This window comes from Thermochaetoides thermophila (assembly GCF_000221225.1).
Source record: "Thermochaetoides thermophila DSM 1495 unplaced genomic scaffold scf7180000011821, whole genome shotgun sequence".
Classification (NCBI taxonomy): domain Eukaryota; kingdom Fungi; phylum Ascomycota; class Sordariomycetes; order Sordariales; family Chaetomiaceae; genus Thermochaetoides; species Thermochaetoides thermophila.
This window is the reverse complement of record NW_006383037.1, coordinates 1142558-1158057: the sequence shown is the minus strand read 5'-3', so window position 1 is coordinate 1158057 and position 15500 is coordinate 1142558. Positions and strand designations below refer to the sequence as shown.

General features: G+C 52.5%; 5 protein-coding genes and 1 pseudogene across 6 annotated transcripts; 4 read left to right on the top strand and 2 right to left on the bottom strand.

Annotated features, from left to right (window-relative positions):
* Nucleotides 1-2229: 2229 nt before the first annotated feature.
* On the bottom strand, nucleotides 2230-3250 carry CTHT_0062320 (annotated as a pseudogene; the record flags this gene model as incomplete). The annotated part of the gene is made up of 3 exons: nucleotides 2230-2515; nucleotides 2637-2742; nucleotides 2968-3250. Coding segments are annotated over 3 exons (675 nt in total).
* Nucleotides 3251-4776: 1526 nt separating this feature from the next.
* On the top strand, nucleotides 4777-6391 carry CTHT_0062310 (uncharacterized protein; the record flags this gene model as incomplete). The annotated part of the gene is made up of 3 exons (XM_006696484.1): nucleotides 4777-4850; nucleotides 5098-5340; nucleotides 5503-6391. The coding sequence occupies 3 exons, from the start codon at nucleotides 4777-4779 to the stop codon at nucleotides 6389-6391; spliced, it is 1206 nt and encodes a 401-aa protein (XP_006696547.1).
* Nucleotides 6392-7458: 1067 nt separating this feature from the next.
* Nucleotides 7459-8427, top strand: CTHT_0062300 (uncharacterized protein; the record flags this gene model as incomplete). The annotated part of the gene is made up of 1 exon (XM_006696483.1): nucleotides 7459-8427. The coding sequence occupies one exon, from the start codon at nucleotides 7459-7461 to the stop codon at nucleotides 8425-8427; it is 969 nt and encodes a 322-aa protein (XP_006696546.1).
* A 493-nt stretch (nucleotides 8428-8920) lies between these two features.
* Nucleotides 8921-10245, top strand: CTHT_0062290 (uncharacterized protein; the record flags this gene model as incomplete). Its single annotated transcript, XM_006696482.1, has 4 exons — nucleotides 8921-9072; nucleotides 9149-9846; nucleotides 9915-10032; nucleotides 10086-10245. 4 exons carry the CDS (start codon nucleotides 8921-8923, stop codon nucleotides 10243-10245), a joined length of 1128 nt encoding a protein of 375 aa, XP_006696545.1.
* An 835-nt stretch (nucleotides 10246-11080) lies between these two features.
* CTHT_0062280 (uncharacterized protein) lies at nucleotides 11081-13135 on the bottom strand (the record flags this gene model as incomplete). Its single annotated transcript, XM_006696481.1, has 3 exons — nucleotides 11081-12463; nucleotides 12520-12946; nucleotides 13101-13135. The coding sequence occupies 3 exons, from the start codon at nucleotides 13133-13135 to the stop codon at nucleotides 11081-11083; spliced, it is 1845 nt and encodes a 614-aa protein (XP_006696544.1).
* Nucleotides 13136-13899: 764 nt separating this feature from the next.
* CTHT_0062270 (pseudouridine synthase-like protein) lies at nucleotides 13900-15341 on the top strand (the record flags this gene model as incomplete). The annotated part of the gene is made up of 2 exons (XM_006696480.1): nucleotides 13900-13933; nucleotides 14011-15341. 2 exons carry the CDS (start codon nucleotides 13900-13902, stop codon nucleotides 15339-15341), a joined length of 1365 nt encoding a protein of 454 aa, XP_006696543.1.
* Between the last annotated feature and the right edge of the window lie 159 nt (nucleotides 15342-15500).

The following is a 15500-nucleotide window of genomic DNA, read 5'->3' as shown; positions in this document are numbered from 1 at the left end:
AGTTGGGCCGAAATAAAAGGCCCACAAGGCTGGAATATACGATATGATTATTCAGCTTTACAGTTCGCTAAGCCTCAACCTTAGATGACGAGCTCTCTCTCGATGAGTAACCACACCTTGATGATGCATCGTGTCGAGACTTGTTCATAAGCGCTTTATCCCTTTCCATCCGCAGGCAGCTTTGATCGCTTCAAGTTCAGGCACCAACCTGTTATTGGGAGTTCATAAAAACAATCGCAACACTTTCCAAAATCTTATCGCGACAGCCGTTCAAGGCCTGTTGAAGCTTGACAATGCTGACACCACTTAACAAGCTCAGTGGTCCCTCAACTCTTGTTAGACCGGATACATGAACAAAACAGTCAATATCCAGGGCATCTGAGAAATTTTGTCTATGGCAAGTGTATCCAAGCTTGGCAGCTCCCCTGGATGCCACTGATTTTGAGTACGTTCTGAGACCCACCTAGTGTTAGGAGTTCTTCAACTTACACAATGGGCGTTGAAAAATAGTATTGTTGCAATCCATGGCTTCCTTGCTGATTCAATTGAGACCTGGACGTGTCCGGATACCCACAAAATATGGATTAGGGACTTTCTCAAAGACACGTTCCCTTGTGCGTGTATTGTTACATTTGGATACAAAGTTAGCAAACTTTTCCTCAATGTGAGGACAATCAAAATTGAAGATGTGGCAAAGGACTTCCTTGTAAGGCACGAGAAAGGACTGCGCCATACTAGTCAGGAGGTCAGTGTCTTCATGCTGCAAGCGACCTTCAACCCGTCAGGGTTCACTGACAACCTTTAAGCGTCCGATAATCTTCAGTTGCCACAGTCTCGGTGGGATCATTCACAAAAAAAGCCATGATCAGGGCAATGATCGCAGGGAATTACACAGCTTCATCTTGGAACGCCTCAAAGCAGTCATGTTCATGGGAACTCCCCATCATGGTTCCAAAACAGCAACCTGGGTGGACAGATTTACCAAGTTACCACTGCCAGTATCTATTCTGAATAAGGATGTCGTCAAGTTGTTGAAACAAAACTCAAGATTTCTTCTCGAACTCAACAAGAGGTCTGTTGAGCGGATGAAGGAGTTCCGAGCTATTGTTCGTTCTATGAACGACAAGTCCACCCGATTTCACGACAGATCGTATGTACCTCATCATGGGCATTAACCCCTTACTTTGTCGCCATTGAAGCTGAGCTGACGAAGACTCTGCGATATTGAATTAACCAAATGAAAGAGCAGTCCCAATGAACGCCGACCACAGTTCCATTTGCAAGTTTGCGACGCCTAATAACTGTGATTTTGAGCTGGCAGTGGCAGAATTAGCACGAATAATCGAGATATTGGTTCAGGGTATGCCTGGAACTCCTACACTTCAAGTCGGTGAGTATACAGTACGAGTCAGCAACAAATCAAAGGATCTAATGCTGGCGACTCGCTCTGAACTAGATTACCGACTGGAGCAGCCTCGCGAACTTGTCTCCAGGCGATGCCCAGATGGCTTCCAAGAGGCATGCAATGTATACAAAAAGGTCTATGAATACCTACGGCCCCTTGAACCAAGACCACCTCAACTGGCAGCGGCTTCTCTCGGTATGGCGCGTTGTCTTCTCTATACCATGCGCTGTTGGGAGAGTGCGCCAGGGCGTGAGCAATGGGTACAACTGAGCCAACAATTCGGACAGGCCGAACCAGCAGCTCCTATCCGGCAGCGAAATTTTCTGGGAGAAGCGTGGCCCTTGGTTGACAAGGTGAAGAAATGGCCGGGCGAGATCCCGGAAAACACCAGGGCTGAGCTTATCCGATACCTCTACGATATGCAATTGGATCTGCATTCCGTGAAGAAACCCCCGAAGGTTTTAGAGCTCTTTCAGATGATAAGGAAGTACTTGAGAGATTGGACGCTGGGGGACTTGTGTAGCGAGGAGAAAGTCATTTCAAAATAGCAGCCCTGATACCCTCTTTGATCATTAACATTTGGACTCCTCCGTCTACCTCCGAAAGCATTAAGATGGGACTCGAATAAGCTAGGCAGAACTAAGTAACATAGAAGCTAATATAACTCAAGGACCCAAACGCCCAACGGCGCTCCTCCAGCACAGCTTCAAAGCAGTGCACTGTTCCAACCATATCATGGCCATTGACACTTTGAACTCTATACCAAATCCTCCGTTCTGACTCATCTCGGTCATTGGGCAGCGGGAAAGGGCTCGGAAGCTCCGTCAGCGTTGAATACCTGGGGACCAGAGGGCCGAACTGATGGGCATCTGCGTTATATCCAGTCCGGCCGTACGCTGCTGGCTCTTCTCGAGGTGAGCCTTCTGCCATCGGCGGACTAGAGCCCAAACGACGAGGATGACAACCACCATCACGAAGCCAACGATTTGGAAGACTATCTTCATCCAGCCATGGTTGGTTGTAGTGCTCTCCTCTGAATTATCTGCTCCAAGCTGTCCGACGTCGGTAGCTCTGGGCGTACTTGGGGTCTCTTCAGCAAGAGAGCTGAGACTGGCGGTCAATGCCCTTAGCCTTGAGGGTCATCAGGACATCGAATGTAGTGGCGATTGTCCAGCAGCCCCATGATGTGCCGAACTGCGTGCTCCCAATGTGTATCAGGTTTTTCACACACTCGCTGTCGGTGGTGGTGATCACGTCTCCGATCTGAAAGGTTGAATAGAGTTCTCGAACCGGGTCCCAAAGCGAGGTGACAGTTTTGACAGTCTCTGGAATCTCTTCTGTGTTGATCAGTTGTCAGACATAGTTAGCTCTTTCGACATTGATTATCCTATATGTGAGCATGAGGAGAAAACTGTACCATGTCAACGCCCTCGGATCCGTCGTAGGCATAGTCTGAAGATCCGATTTTCCATAGCAGGTTGTGAAGAACTCGCAGGCCGCGGATCCTATGTTATTGTACTCTGGCGGACAACATCTCACAGCGGTGTTATGGAAGAGCTCACAGAACGATTGTTGTGAGGAGCATCTCATCGGGCTTTGGGCATCGCCCCCATTCTTTTCGCGGTCGTACGAGCCGCAATAATCCTGGGCGACGAGCTTTCGCTCGGCCAATACGACGGTCTTCCAAGATCTGGGTTCAGGTCTGGCGGTGACTATGGGGAGAGGTGATGTCGTTGGCTCTGAACCTGCTGTTTGGGATGGCACTTGAGCGCCCGTCCAAGGCATGAAGAGTCCTAGGATCAGAAAGGCCATGGCCCTCAGAGAGCATTGGGGTCGAAGCATCATGATTGTGGCTAATCTAGAGAAATATTTCATATATGGCGTTGAAGTTTCTTGACGAGCATGCCTCCAAGCGGCATTATTCAACCTATTCTTATACTCATCTTCATATCGCTCGCCGATGGCTTCACAAGCAATCCCTCCTCTCCATGTAGCAGATCACTCTTGGTAAGCACATTCCGCCGGCACCTATCCCAGCAAGATGGATGTCGCAGAAGGACGAGCGTACGTGTGATTCATGCTGAACAACAGATACTTAAAGAGGTCTCAAGCGGTTTGGGGAATCGAACGGTGTTGACTTCTCCAGAACCTCAGGTTCGCCGGGCGACTGGACCCGCGCCTCGTTCAGCTAGCATGCAGCGGTTGGGCCTGGCTGCTGTGTAACTGGAATAACGAGTACCCCGGACGTACCGAACATACCAGTCTCCCGTGCTAGCAGTTCCTTGCTCTCAGTTCGAGCTGCGCAACCATGTGCCCCTTGTGTGCCTCAGCCCAGCCTTGCCGCAAAGAGCCACCATTCTGGATGACCCTGGTTTAGCGAACTCGAGACTCTGGGACAGCACAACTGCGGCAAACATGCCGAACCGCTCTGATGATAACCCGGGGTGGGGCAGTAAAGTTTGTGGGTTTGGAATCATTATGCTTTTCTGCTCAGCAATCATACCAAGAGTGACACTGAAAGAGCCGTATAAGACTAACAGGGGGTGCCGTGACAAGTATGCATCTAGAGCTGATAGCACCATCATTTTGGGATGTCTGCACTTTGGCCAAATACTTGAGTGGGAAATATACAAGGAACAAGGATTGGACCGTAGTTGAAGACTTAAAGCTGGTGTTGACAATCACCTCGGCATGGTTTGTTTTATTGATCCCAATGGTATCCCAGGAATGTTCCCAGAAACCAATACTTATATCTTGTTCTGCAATGGGTTCTATCATTTTATTAGCACCGTAAGACCCTTTTGTGGTGCAATCCGTACTCATCCTTCACCAATTGTACGTACATACAAACCTGAAAAATGTTGGGAATATGTTTTTGAGAATCACCTTGCGGTGCTGTTCAACATTTCTCTCGAAGGCTCGTCGGAGAAACAAAACTCCGCGCCGACTTGGGCGAATCCTGTCAGTGGCCCGTGCTTAGCGGGTTCAGTTGGGGTGTGGGGTGGGTGCGGGAGCAATAGTCGTAGCTCCACGCGCCCGTCCAAGCAGCAAAACAAACAACCCCAAACAACGCGCGCACAGTCCACGTCGGTTCCCTCGCCTCCCTTGCCCACTGCGGGACTTCACCTGCTTCTAGGTTGCGTCTGCAAGCCGTAACCCTACCGCCCCGGCGCCCCCTCCCCCTCCACATATCTCGATCGTCAATATCATCGTCACCCCCTCTCGCGATTTCTACTGTAGCAACCCAAGTGTTGGCCCAATTCCCGAGCAAAAACCAATTGCGCCTTACGCACGCTTGCTGCGCAGTATCATTTCTTTATCCTACATATTTTTTTCCCCCCAATAAACACATTTGCTTTTAAGCACGCGACATGGCGAATCCATGGTTGGCGCGACAGCGCAAGGCCGAGCTTGTCGAACTGGCGCAAGCCGTTGGGCTCAAAGAGTACGTCACCCTGTCCTCCCTTACTCACCCTACCCTCACCCCCAGGTTGTCTCCCTGCGTATAATCAGTCGTCAGCAGGGATTGACGCTGTCAATTGTCCACATTGCCCTTGTGAATTATGCTATATCTTGGTTCAATCCTTCTGTCGCACTGCGCATTGGCTTAAAGCCCGATCATGCGCCATCGCTAAACAAGGCACATGATGATCTGACACGACTAACTTGCTAACATCACTGCCCTGAAATAGCGTTGACAGCAAACGCAAGGCTGATCTTGAGATCGCCATTGACGAGGTCCTCTCGGACAATGCTGCGCGCTACCAGAGCGACCCGCGCTTCACCGATTACTTCAAGAGCCGCGCTCGCGCTGGCGGCTCTCCAGTCAAGAGAGAGAGGGAGTCTGCCGCCGCGACAGGAGCTGCTGCCGGCGATGTAAAGCCATCCCGGCGCAAGTCGACCAAGCCGATCGAAGAGCCTGTCGCTGCTACTGAGTAAGTTACCAATCTCCCAGTCTTCCCCTCCTTTCCCCCGTTTCTGTTTTGCGCGCGCGGCAGAACAGGAAAAACCCAAACAAAGACCCATCCCAAAGCAGCATAACGTAAACAAAACCACTAACCGACACTGCGCCCACCCCCCCTCTCCCCCTCTTCCAGATCCGAAGAGTCAGAATCGCCGACCGACCCCTCCGCAGCCCCCAGCGACACCCCTTCGATGGCACTGACCCGTACCCCGGCCCGCGCGTTCGCCCTAGCTGCCCGTCTGACCAATTCCCTCCCCGCAACCCCCGCCGACGTCGCGCAAGCGGTCGACCGCTCCACGGTCGCCGTCCGCTCACAGCTCTCCTCGCTCGTCGGCCCCGCCTCCCCGGTCGCAACCTCCCTCACCGACGCCGCACACACGACACGCGCCTGGCTATCGACCGTGCACGCCGTCTTGTCAGCCGCCGCGCTCTTTGAGGCGTACCACCTCCGCCGGGAGCTGCTTCCGGATGTGTATGCGTTTACCATTCCCGCAATCAGCTGGCTTGGGACTGGCGACAAGCCGGTGCATGTTCCCGACGTGTTCGCGTTGCTGACGAGCGGGTTTTGGGCATGCACTGCTACGTGGCTGTTGACGAGTCTGATTATACCCGGTGTGGCGGGGTGGTTTTTCAACCTTAGCTCAGCGACTGGCACTGCGCCTGTTCGTGTGCCGGCTTCGGCTCCGGCAAAGAGGTCTCGTGGCAGGCCGAGCGGTGCGTCGCAGAAGCGGGAGGGTGTTGATAAGAATCAGGAGGAGGAGCAGGAGGAGGAGGGGGGAGAGGGGATGTCAGAGGGGAAGCAGCAGAAGCAGGAGTATGCGGTTGATCCGCTTATGTTTAGCGTTGCTAAGGCGCTGATTACGTACGTGGTGTACGCGCAGGGGGTTACTTTTGGGGGTCTGCTCAGCCCGTGGGCTGTTACCCGTGTGGAAGCTGCCTTGTATAGTGGCTGGCGCGGCGTCCTCGTTGGGACTGGCGTTACGGCCCTGGCGGCTGTTTGGGAGGCTGTGTCGCGGAAGTAGAATCGTTTGGCAAGCTTCCTTCTTTGAGCTTGAATGGTTATGTTATGCTTCAGTTTGTTTATGCTCTCTCCCTCTCTCTCCTTCACACACACACACACACACACACACACACACACAACAACACAGAGAGAGACCGACATATGCACACACCACACACACTCACTCACACACACACACTCTCACACACATTCACACACTCACTCACACACGCACACACACTCTCTCTCCATATCTCAACTTTGTTTTGGATGAGAGCTCCCATCGCTGGGCGTATTGAGTCGAGTGTGATGCTTTTTTTTCGGTTGCTTCAATGGTTATCGGGTAATACGGTACTGATGGGTCTTACTCATGTCCACGCCCTGCGCCGCCCTTGATTCTTCGCTTCAACTCCCCCCTATATACTTTCTCTTCTGCCAACCGACACAATTGCCCATGCACGTTTCTTGGCCTGATTTGACAGACTTCATTACACGGGAAGTCAACTACTTTTCGGAAGAGATGGGCTGGATCCTACAAGGTTACCTGGTCCGTGGCTCGGGTTATGGGGAAAGCGCAGGATGGTTTAAGGGAAGAAGAGAAGAGAAACCCTATCTGCCAGCGGTGGATACGCGGTCGTGGTTTAGGATGGGAATCAGGGAGGGCGTTCTGGGCGTTTTGTAGGTTGGAACTTGGTTAGCTGAAATATCAGGGAATTGGTAGCTTTTGGTACCATGTCGATAAGTCACAGCACGATTCACATTTCAGATGTTATCCTCTTTGCTCATGAATTTCTTGGCCAATAAGTGCTACTTTGTGAGATATGTTAACCCCCGGGAGTGGTACCTAGCTGTCAGCTAGCACCATCCCCACTGATAAGATAGGGAGCTCTAATCGCCCACAGCGGATATCCGCGGGGCAGTTCACCCCTCCAACTCCTCTATCGCCAGCGGGGCAATACTGGCCCGTCTCACTACTCTTGATGCTCTTTCAACTGCTGATCGTACCAGCATCAACACCTGCATTCATAAAGCCATCTTCTCCTTAGTCTTCAAAAACCATCCCGTATCCCAGCTGTTAACTCATTCACCATGTCCTCCGACGGGCTCACCCCCGAGCAACTTGCGGCCTTCCACCGCGACGGCTACCTCATCATCCCTGACGCCCTCCCCCCAACCACTGTAACCGCCCTTCTAGACGAGACTCATCGTCTGCTCGACTCCCTCGACCTATCCACACACCCGCTCACCCGCTTCCGCACGGGAGGTGAAACGGGCGAGGACCACGTCGGCGACGATTACTTCCTCACCTCAGGTGACAAAATCCGCTTCTTCTTCGAGGAAGATGCCTTCGACTCCGAAGGAAACCTCGTGCGTCCTAAGCATCGCGCCATCAACAAAATCGGACACTATCTACACGGTCTGTCAGCTCCGTTCAAGGCGCTGCTTGCACGGGGTCCAGAAGACGAGGGATGGGACCTAGCGAAGGATATGAAAGCCCGCCCAGCAACCGTCGCCCGCCAGTTGGGGTACGTTGACCCGCGCTGCTTGCAGAGCATGATCATCTGCAAGCAGCCCGAGATTGGCGGGGCTGTGCCGGCGCACCAAGACTCGACATTCTTGTATACCGATCCACCGAGCGCCGTGGGCTTCTGGTACGCGCTGGAGGACGCGACGCTGGAGAATGGGTGTCTGAGTTTCTTGCCGGGATCGCATCGCTGGGCGCCGGTGGAGAAGAGGCTGGTGCGAAATGGGGATGGGAGCGATGGGAAGGGGACCAAGATGGTGGTGAATGAGGGGTCGAGGTTTCCGAGGGGAGAGGGGTACGGGGAGGAGTTGAGGGGGCAGGCAAGGGAGGGGGAGTATGTGCCGGGTGAGGTGAAGGCTGGGTCGTTGGTGCTGATTCATGGGAATTTGCTTCATAAGAGCGAGAGGAATACGAGTCAGAAGGGGAGGATTATTTACACATTTCATGTTATTGAGGGTGCGGAGGGATGGCGTTATGATGAGAAGAACTGGCTACAACCTCCAACTGAGGGCTTTACAAAACTGTATGCCTAAGAGGATACGCTTTTTTTGGGTAATCATTGTTTTTGAACTTTGCTTAGTGTTGTCAATGAATAATCATGATACCTCTCTCTCCGAACTTCAATACATACCTACTGTCAAACAACATCAAGAGAAACCAGGTTTCGAAATTTGGGGTATGGGCCTGCACAATGAGATGTGAACCGAGGCGGAATGACAAAGCTACGTACAATACCACACTTTGTCCAATGACGTGGTCAGGGAGCTTGCAGCAAGCTGCAGCGTTTACCTGAAAGTCACTTGGAAACAAACTGATTGTGCTGCGTCATTGGACTGACATTTGCAGCTCCCCTCGGGCCGTTTCAGGGGCCCTTTGTTACGATCGTCCCTAAGAACTCCATAATCCTTGCCAATTCCCTCACCGTCCACATGATTGTAAGCCAATCATCACCAGTTCAAGCATATTCCATTGCAAGAACTCTTAGAGCGTCCTGGAGTAAAAACAAAGATATAAAGCATAGTTATAATGCCGGCCAGCTCTAGCTTACCTGATGCTCCTACTGAGCTCAGCAAGAAATATGAGACCTCGTTAGGCATTGCGCACACCACCATGCAGGCCCTTAAGGATCGTATCAGGTTACACTATGACCTGGCTAGCGATTACTATCTCAACCTATGGTATGGCCTATGAATTTTTATTTTTATTTTTATTTTTTTCCTGTCGACCTTCAGAGCGCTCACCATGCCAACCCAGGGGCGAACACATTCACCACGGCTACTGGCCGACACCAGAGTCCAAGAACACCGACTCCAAAGAGACTGCCCAAGTCAACTTGATCAAGCTCTTGCTTGACATCTCTCAGCTCTCTCCCTCAGACAATCATCCCAATCCCAATGGCGGCGAGACCATGAAAACCAGTCCTCCCAGTCTCCGCATCCTCGACGTCGGCTGCGGCCTAGGCGGCACCTCCCGCTACCTCGCCTCAACCCTCGGTGCTGCCGTCACCGGTATTACCATCTCCGGCAAGCAAGTGCAGATGGCAACCAGGTTGAGCAAGAAAGTTGCTGCTGCTGCTCCTACCGGAAACGTTGCCGATATATCCGCTGCCGCCGCCGACGACGATGATGATAATGATAATGATGATGATGATGATGATGGCTTCATCCCCCTGGCGGGGGGAGGGAAAGTTCGTTTTTTAGAACTGGATGCGGAGAAGATGGGGGAGCACTTCTCGGGAAGTTCACAAGCTTCGGGAAGCGACGGTGACGACAGCAGGAAGTTTGATATTGTCTGGATTACTGAAGCGCTTAGCCACTTCCCGGATAAGGGGCTTTTCTTCCGCAATGCACAGAGCTTGCTGCGGAAGGGAGGAAAGCTGGTGTTGGCGGACTGGTTTAAGGCTGAGGGGCTGGAGAAGGAGCTGCTTGAGAAAGATATCAAGCCGATCGAGGGTTTGTAGTACTCGATGACTAGCACTTCGACTCTTTTGGACAAGTATATTCAACTGACGGCTGAACAGACGGTATGCTCCTTCCTCCTCTTTGCACGCAACAGCAATACGTCGAGCTCGGAACAGACGCCGGGCTGGAGGTGTTAAGCCCACCTAAGGACATCAGCCAGGATGTGAGCAAGACATGGTGCGTATTTCTACTCCCTCTCGCCCAAAGTCTGCCTCTGACAATCATGATAGGGAAATCTCCTGGTCCCTAGTCCAGAACCCATCCCTCTGGGCCTTTGCTTTCAGCCAGGGCCGTGACGGCATTGCCTTTCTTCAAGCTTTCCGGGCTATGCGGAGAGGTTATGCCAACGGGAGCTTTCGGTACGCCGTCATGGCCTTTAAGAAACCGTGATTGCTGCTGTTCGTAGGATTCGTACCATGTTTTCAGATAAGGAGACAATTATGTTTTTTTTTTGGGGGGGAGGGGGGTGCGGAGGGGAGGTTATAACACAGGACATAAAGTGGCAGGTATTGCTCGATCTACTTGAGTTAATTGAACGTCCGAAGGGATGGATTGATTTATTGGCAGCTTGGCCGAGTCAGGTCAGCTATTTCGTTCCGTTTTCATTCATTCCTCGTGATATTTGCAGCAAAATGCGAACGTAGTAATTTTGCCGTCCGGTTCTGTTCCCGAACCAATCGCTCTGAGGATATGGAAGATCTCGGGTCTCGAGAACAGACAGGTCCGTAAGCCCGTTATGTATGCGGTCCAATTTGTCCTATTTAACCAAAATCTCTCCTTTTAGAACCCTTTGACTAGTCCAACCGAACGCCATTCCTGTTTCTCATGGAAACCCAGCAGCATTGCAAGGGGGGTATGTTAAAACAGCGCAATTACACAGCAGATTAGAGAAAGGGTAAGCAAAATCTAAATCCTTGAATGTCATAGCCGAGCGTGAGGGCGCTAACGCTCAAAAGAGAATACGTCGTTTTACGGGCTGTGATACTGGCTCTCCATTAACAGTCGTTTTGCTCTTTCGTAGCAGAGATGCCTTGCCGATCGCTTGTATCTTTTCAAGAAGGTGACTGCAGGTCGGGAAATCGTTAGTTATCCGCTTGATCAGCGTTGAAAATTCAGTTTTCAAATCTCATGCGTGGCTTTATCAACGAGCCTTTGGTAAACTTCATCTGGGGGAGGGTCGAACTAGTCGCCTACTCCGCTTTGGGGGGGGGGCGGCTCCTATTTCTCACCCCCTGGCTTCCACTTGGGAGCCAGAACCAGGACTCGAGACCGGTGAAGCAACGAGTAACAACACCGGAGGGAAACACGCATAGACGTACTTGATAGGTATGTTCCCATGGCTGCGGCTCTCCTGCACAACAAGCTGTGCCCGTTCCGCCGCAGCCTCATGATCACGGAAATGCTCACGGATCAGATCCTGCCCCTCCTGCTCCTCTGCCGCCCGCACGACATACCCACAACCTTCGTGCTCGCATGTCCATGTGCCGTTGGGTCCACGTGGTGTTGTATCCATCAGCGGTTCCGCATGAACCACGACGCGGACGACTCCATCAGGCAGCGGTAGACGAGATCCAGAAGCGGCAATATCCTCGGGAAGATTAAGTATGGCAGCGACTTCGTCCCCAACATCGTCATCGGAGGAAGAAGAAACGTCCTCTAGCAATTCTGAGACGGGACGCTTCCTGGAAGTCGAAGGGAGTGGGCGAAGAGTGGCTACTTTGCCGGACTTGCGGCCACGCCGTGGACGTAAAAATGCCACACCACTATCCGAGATATCCTCGTCGCTTTGCTGTGATGGGAAGTCGGGTTTGGTGTGAAGGTTGATTGGTCGAGGCAACGGAGCCAGTGGCTGGTGAATTGCTAGTACCTTAGTTGCCGCTTTGGTAGCCCGCCGGTAGGTCTGAGAAGGGATATCCTCCTCTCGGATACCCGTCATTGGTACCCATGGCTTGTTCGATTCTTCCTGCAGCCATTTCAGGAACCGTGTCCCTTTCCACTCAGGACCCAAACGAGCAAAGAGCTCTTTGGAGTAGTAGAGGACGATGTCCTTTGCGACCCCATACTCCTTCATCTTGCACTTAAAAAACAACTTCGAGTAAACTGTTGAGGGTGACGCCTTGGAGATATCGAGTTCTACAGCAAGTTCCCGAAAGACGCTCAGCAAACGATCGACCGGGGATTCTGCATCCGAGTCCGTCATCGGCACATCATTCAGTTCGTCTGCAGTTTCTGAAGTTGATGGGCCAGATACCTGGTTAGACGCTGACTGGCTTGTAGCAACAGGACGCGCGGGTGTAGGTTGCGATGTTTGAAGGGCGGTAGGTTGATTGATGAACGATCTGTATCTTTCTGGCAGAGGAACCGGAGTGACTTTAGTCGCAGGCTTAGGATGAGGGCTATGCGATCTGCTTGATATAGAGTCCTGGATCTTGGCTTCTCGGGTATCACTAGGCCTGTTGGCTGTTTTAGAAGGTCTGCCCTTGCGCTTCCGTGGAGGTTGGCTTGTTTCAGATGCTTTGGGGACAATAACAGACGGCGGAGAGGGGGGAGGGGGAGGAAGGGGAGGAGCAATCTCCTGTACGATATTTGCGAGCTTCCTTTCCACTTCCTGAAGGCTATTAGCGGCGAGGAATTATACGTCAGATTCAGCTCCAAAGTACGTACAGGATGAGAATCGCGCAGCCACTTGGCGAAGTCAGTATTCTCCCAGGACCAACCATCACACGCGCCCTCCTTGGGGAAATGGGCGATGAGAAAATCGGCCCATTTGTGGCATAGAGCTTTCGCTTCCTCGTGGAAGATCCCATTGCCTGCCTTAAGAGCATACTTGAACAAGACTGTATCCAGGCTTGGCTGAGTCTTTCGTCCCTTCTTTTTGGACTTTTCCGCGAAGTGATTGTTGTAGGCATCGAAGATACCGTAGTAGAGCGTCACAGCCTCGTGGATCTCGCGGAATATTGGCTCAAACCGGCGCGATGGTTTTATTTCGAACCAGCCAGAAGCACCGGAAACCCATAAACGCACTGGATGGTCACCGAACGAATATTGGTCGGAGCCAGTGATCTCAATCGGTACAGGTTCGGTACAGCGCCTGGTTACTTTTAAACAGTCAGAACGAACGAGCAATTGAGAACGGGTAGTCGCGGGGATGATGGAGATGTACAATGTTTCTTGGCCGTTTGATCGAGCACCAATATCCCGCGCACTATGAACGGGCCATGAAGCTGAACAAGAAGCGGATTTACCAATGTCTTGCCGTCTTTGCAGTATACGGTCGCATTGTGAAGTAGGTAGCATGGCCAGTCTTGATCGGAAACCCTGGGATCAACAGGCTTGAGGATGCTCGATTCCTGGATCCAGCGTATGCTTGATTCATTGAAGCACTCTGTGGCTGCTCTTCGGGAGGTGTCGGTACTACTGCTTTCATTGTTGGCCGCCTGCCTTCTGGGACGGCCGGCCATGGCTCGAGACAAGAGAACTATCTTGAGTTGACTTGAGCGCGGGGGCACGGTCAGAAAGATATGAGGTGCGACTCAAGTTTTGGTTCTTGTCAGAAACTCACGGCAAAAATAAGAAAGTTCCAAATGAAATAAAAATTGACTAAAAAGGCAGAAGGGGTGATTGAATAGAAGTTGTGACAAAATTATTGGCTTTTGGCGATACCCCGATGACCCGACGAAACGGAACACTGGTAAATCCATTAAACTGACGCGCCTCAGCCGCGAATCCTTGGTTGGGGATCCATGCTGCGCTGCCCGTGTGTTAGTGAGCACCCTGGTAGTCAACCCCACTCTTATCGATAGCGCGCAACGGCAACAATGGACGGACCGATCCTGACTGTTTTGCGCGTTTCTCCCGAAATTCCTAGTCGCACGCCCTATCCCCTCATTCAATCCCTCATTCTTAAAAGGGTAGGACATCTCAGAACAGCGCTGCCTCCGTTTCTTGTGCAATTGGCCGCTGGGGATTTCGGCGACGGCCTGCGTCGTTCTTTTCTTTTGCGCCCGTCTGCCCATGCGACTTTCACTTCCGAAGCTGGCAAAGATGGCGACAGACAAGGTTCTCGAGGGCGTCTTCGGTACGAGAGCAGCATCCCGCGATGGCTTCGGCGCTTTGCTTCTTGGTTTGTGCTGCTAACTCTATCCTCTTCTACAGCCATAAACAAACCCCTCGGCATGAGCTCTGCCCAGGTTATCCGCGATTGTCAGCTCTACTTCAACCCGTCCAAGCTTTTTGCGCCTCTGCTGGAGCAGGAGCGTGCACAGCGCGCAAAGGAATCGAACTACCAGAAAAACCGTCGCCGGAAGTGCAAGCAAGAAATCCGCGTGAAGATGGGGCATGGTGGCACACTTGATCCCCTTGCGACTGGCGTGCTCATACTCGGCGCCGGCAAGGGAACCAAGGCGTTGAACAACTTCCTGGCCTGTACGAAGACCTATGAAACCATTGTCTTGTTCGGCGCCAGTACCGATACTTACGATCGCACTGGTCGGATAATCAAGAAGGGTGACTACTCTGGGGTGACTCGCGAAGCTGTCGAGAAGGCGCTCGAGAGCTTCCGCGGGAGGATCAAACAAGTGCCGCCGTTGTATTCGGCGCTCAAGATGGAAGGCAAGCCTCTGTATGAGTACGCTCGCGAAGGTAAACCCATCCCACGTGAAATCGAAACTCGTGTCGTCGAGGTATCCGAACTGGAGCTGGTTGAATGGTATGAGCCTGGGACACACCCCCATCGCTGGCCAACCGAGGAGGCTGGACAAGACGAGAAGAATTTGGTCAATTCGGTGTGGGACGTTGCCAAAAAGCAGCAGCAGAACGCTGCATCAGGCGCACAGGTAATTCTTGACCAGAGAGATGGTAAAAAGCACGACGCCCCGGTGACCGTCGACCGACTCGAGAGCCTTGAGGAACACTCCTCCTCCTCCAAGCGGCAAAAGACCAATGAAGGCACAGCTGCACCTGCCGCGACCACCGCAACGACTCGCGAACCCAGACTTGTTCCCCCTCAAGGCAAAGGCTCAAACCTAGTCCCCCCTCCTCCTTCTCCTGATACGCCTCCTCCGTGGGAGGGCAAAGGTCCCCCGGCGGCCAAGATTCGGATGACTGTGAGCTCGGGTTTCTATGTGCGCAGCCTGTGCCACGACCTCGGCGAGAAACTCGGCTGCGGTGCCATGATGGCCGAGCTGGCGCGTACCCGTCAGGGCCAGTTCGTGCTGGGGGGTGAGAACTGCATGGAGTATGAAGACCTGCTGAAGGGCGAAGAAGTCTGGGGCCCCAAGGTGAAGCATATGCTGGAATTATGGAACGGTACAGCCACGAGTACTCAGACTGCTGCTTCTGATGGACAGAAGCAAGAAAACAACGGCAAGAAGAGCCGCGAGAGCAGCCCGGCGGGCAAGAGGAAGTCGTCACCGAAGAGGAAGAGTCGTGAGGGGTCGCCGGCTAAGCAAGCTCAAACAGAGCCCGTCGCTGCTGCCAGTGCCTAGGGTGCCGGCTCTGACTCTCACTCCCCCTGGATGGACTGGTGTGACTCTGATTCCTGAATGGACAGTGACTCGGATGACGTCTTCAACTTGTAAGACATCATCAGTATGGCGCTCAGGCTCCTTTTCAAAGGAATCGAGAAGAATGCAACTGTCGGCACA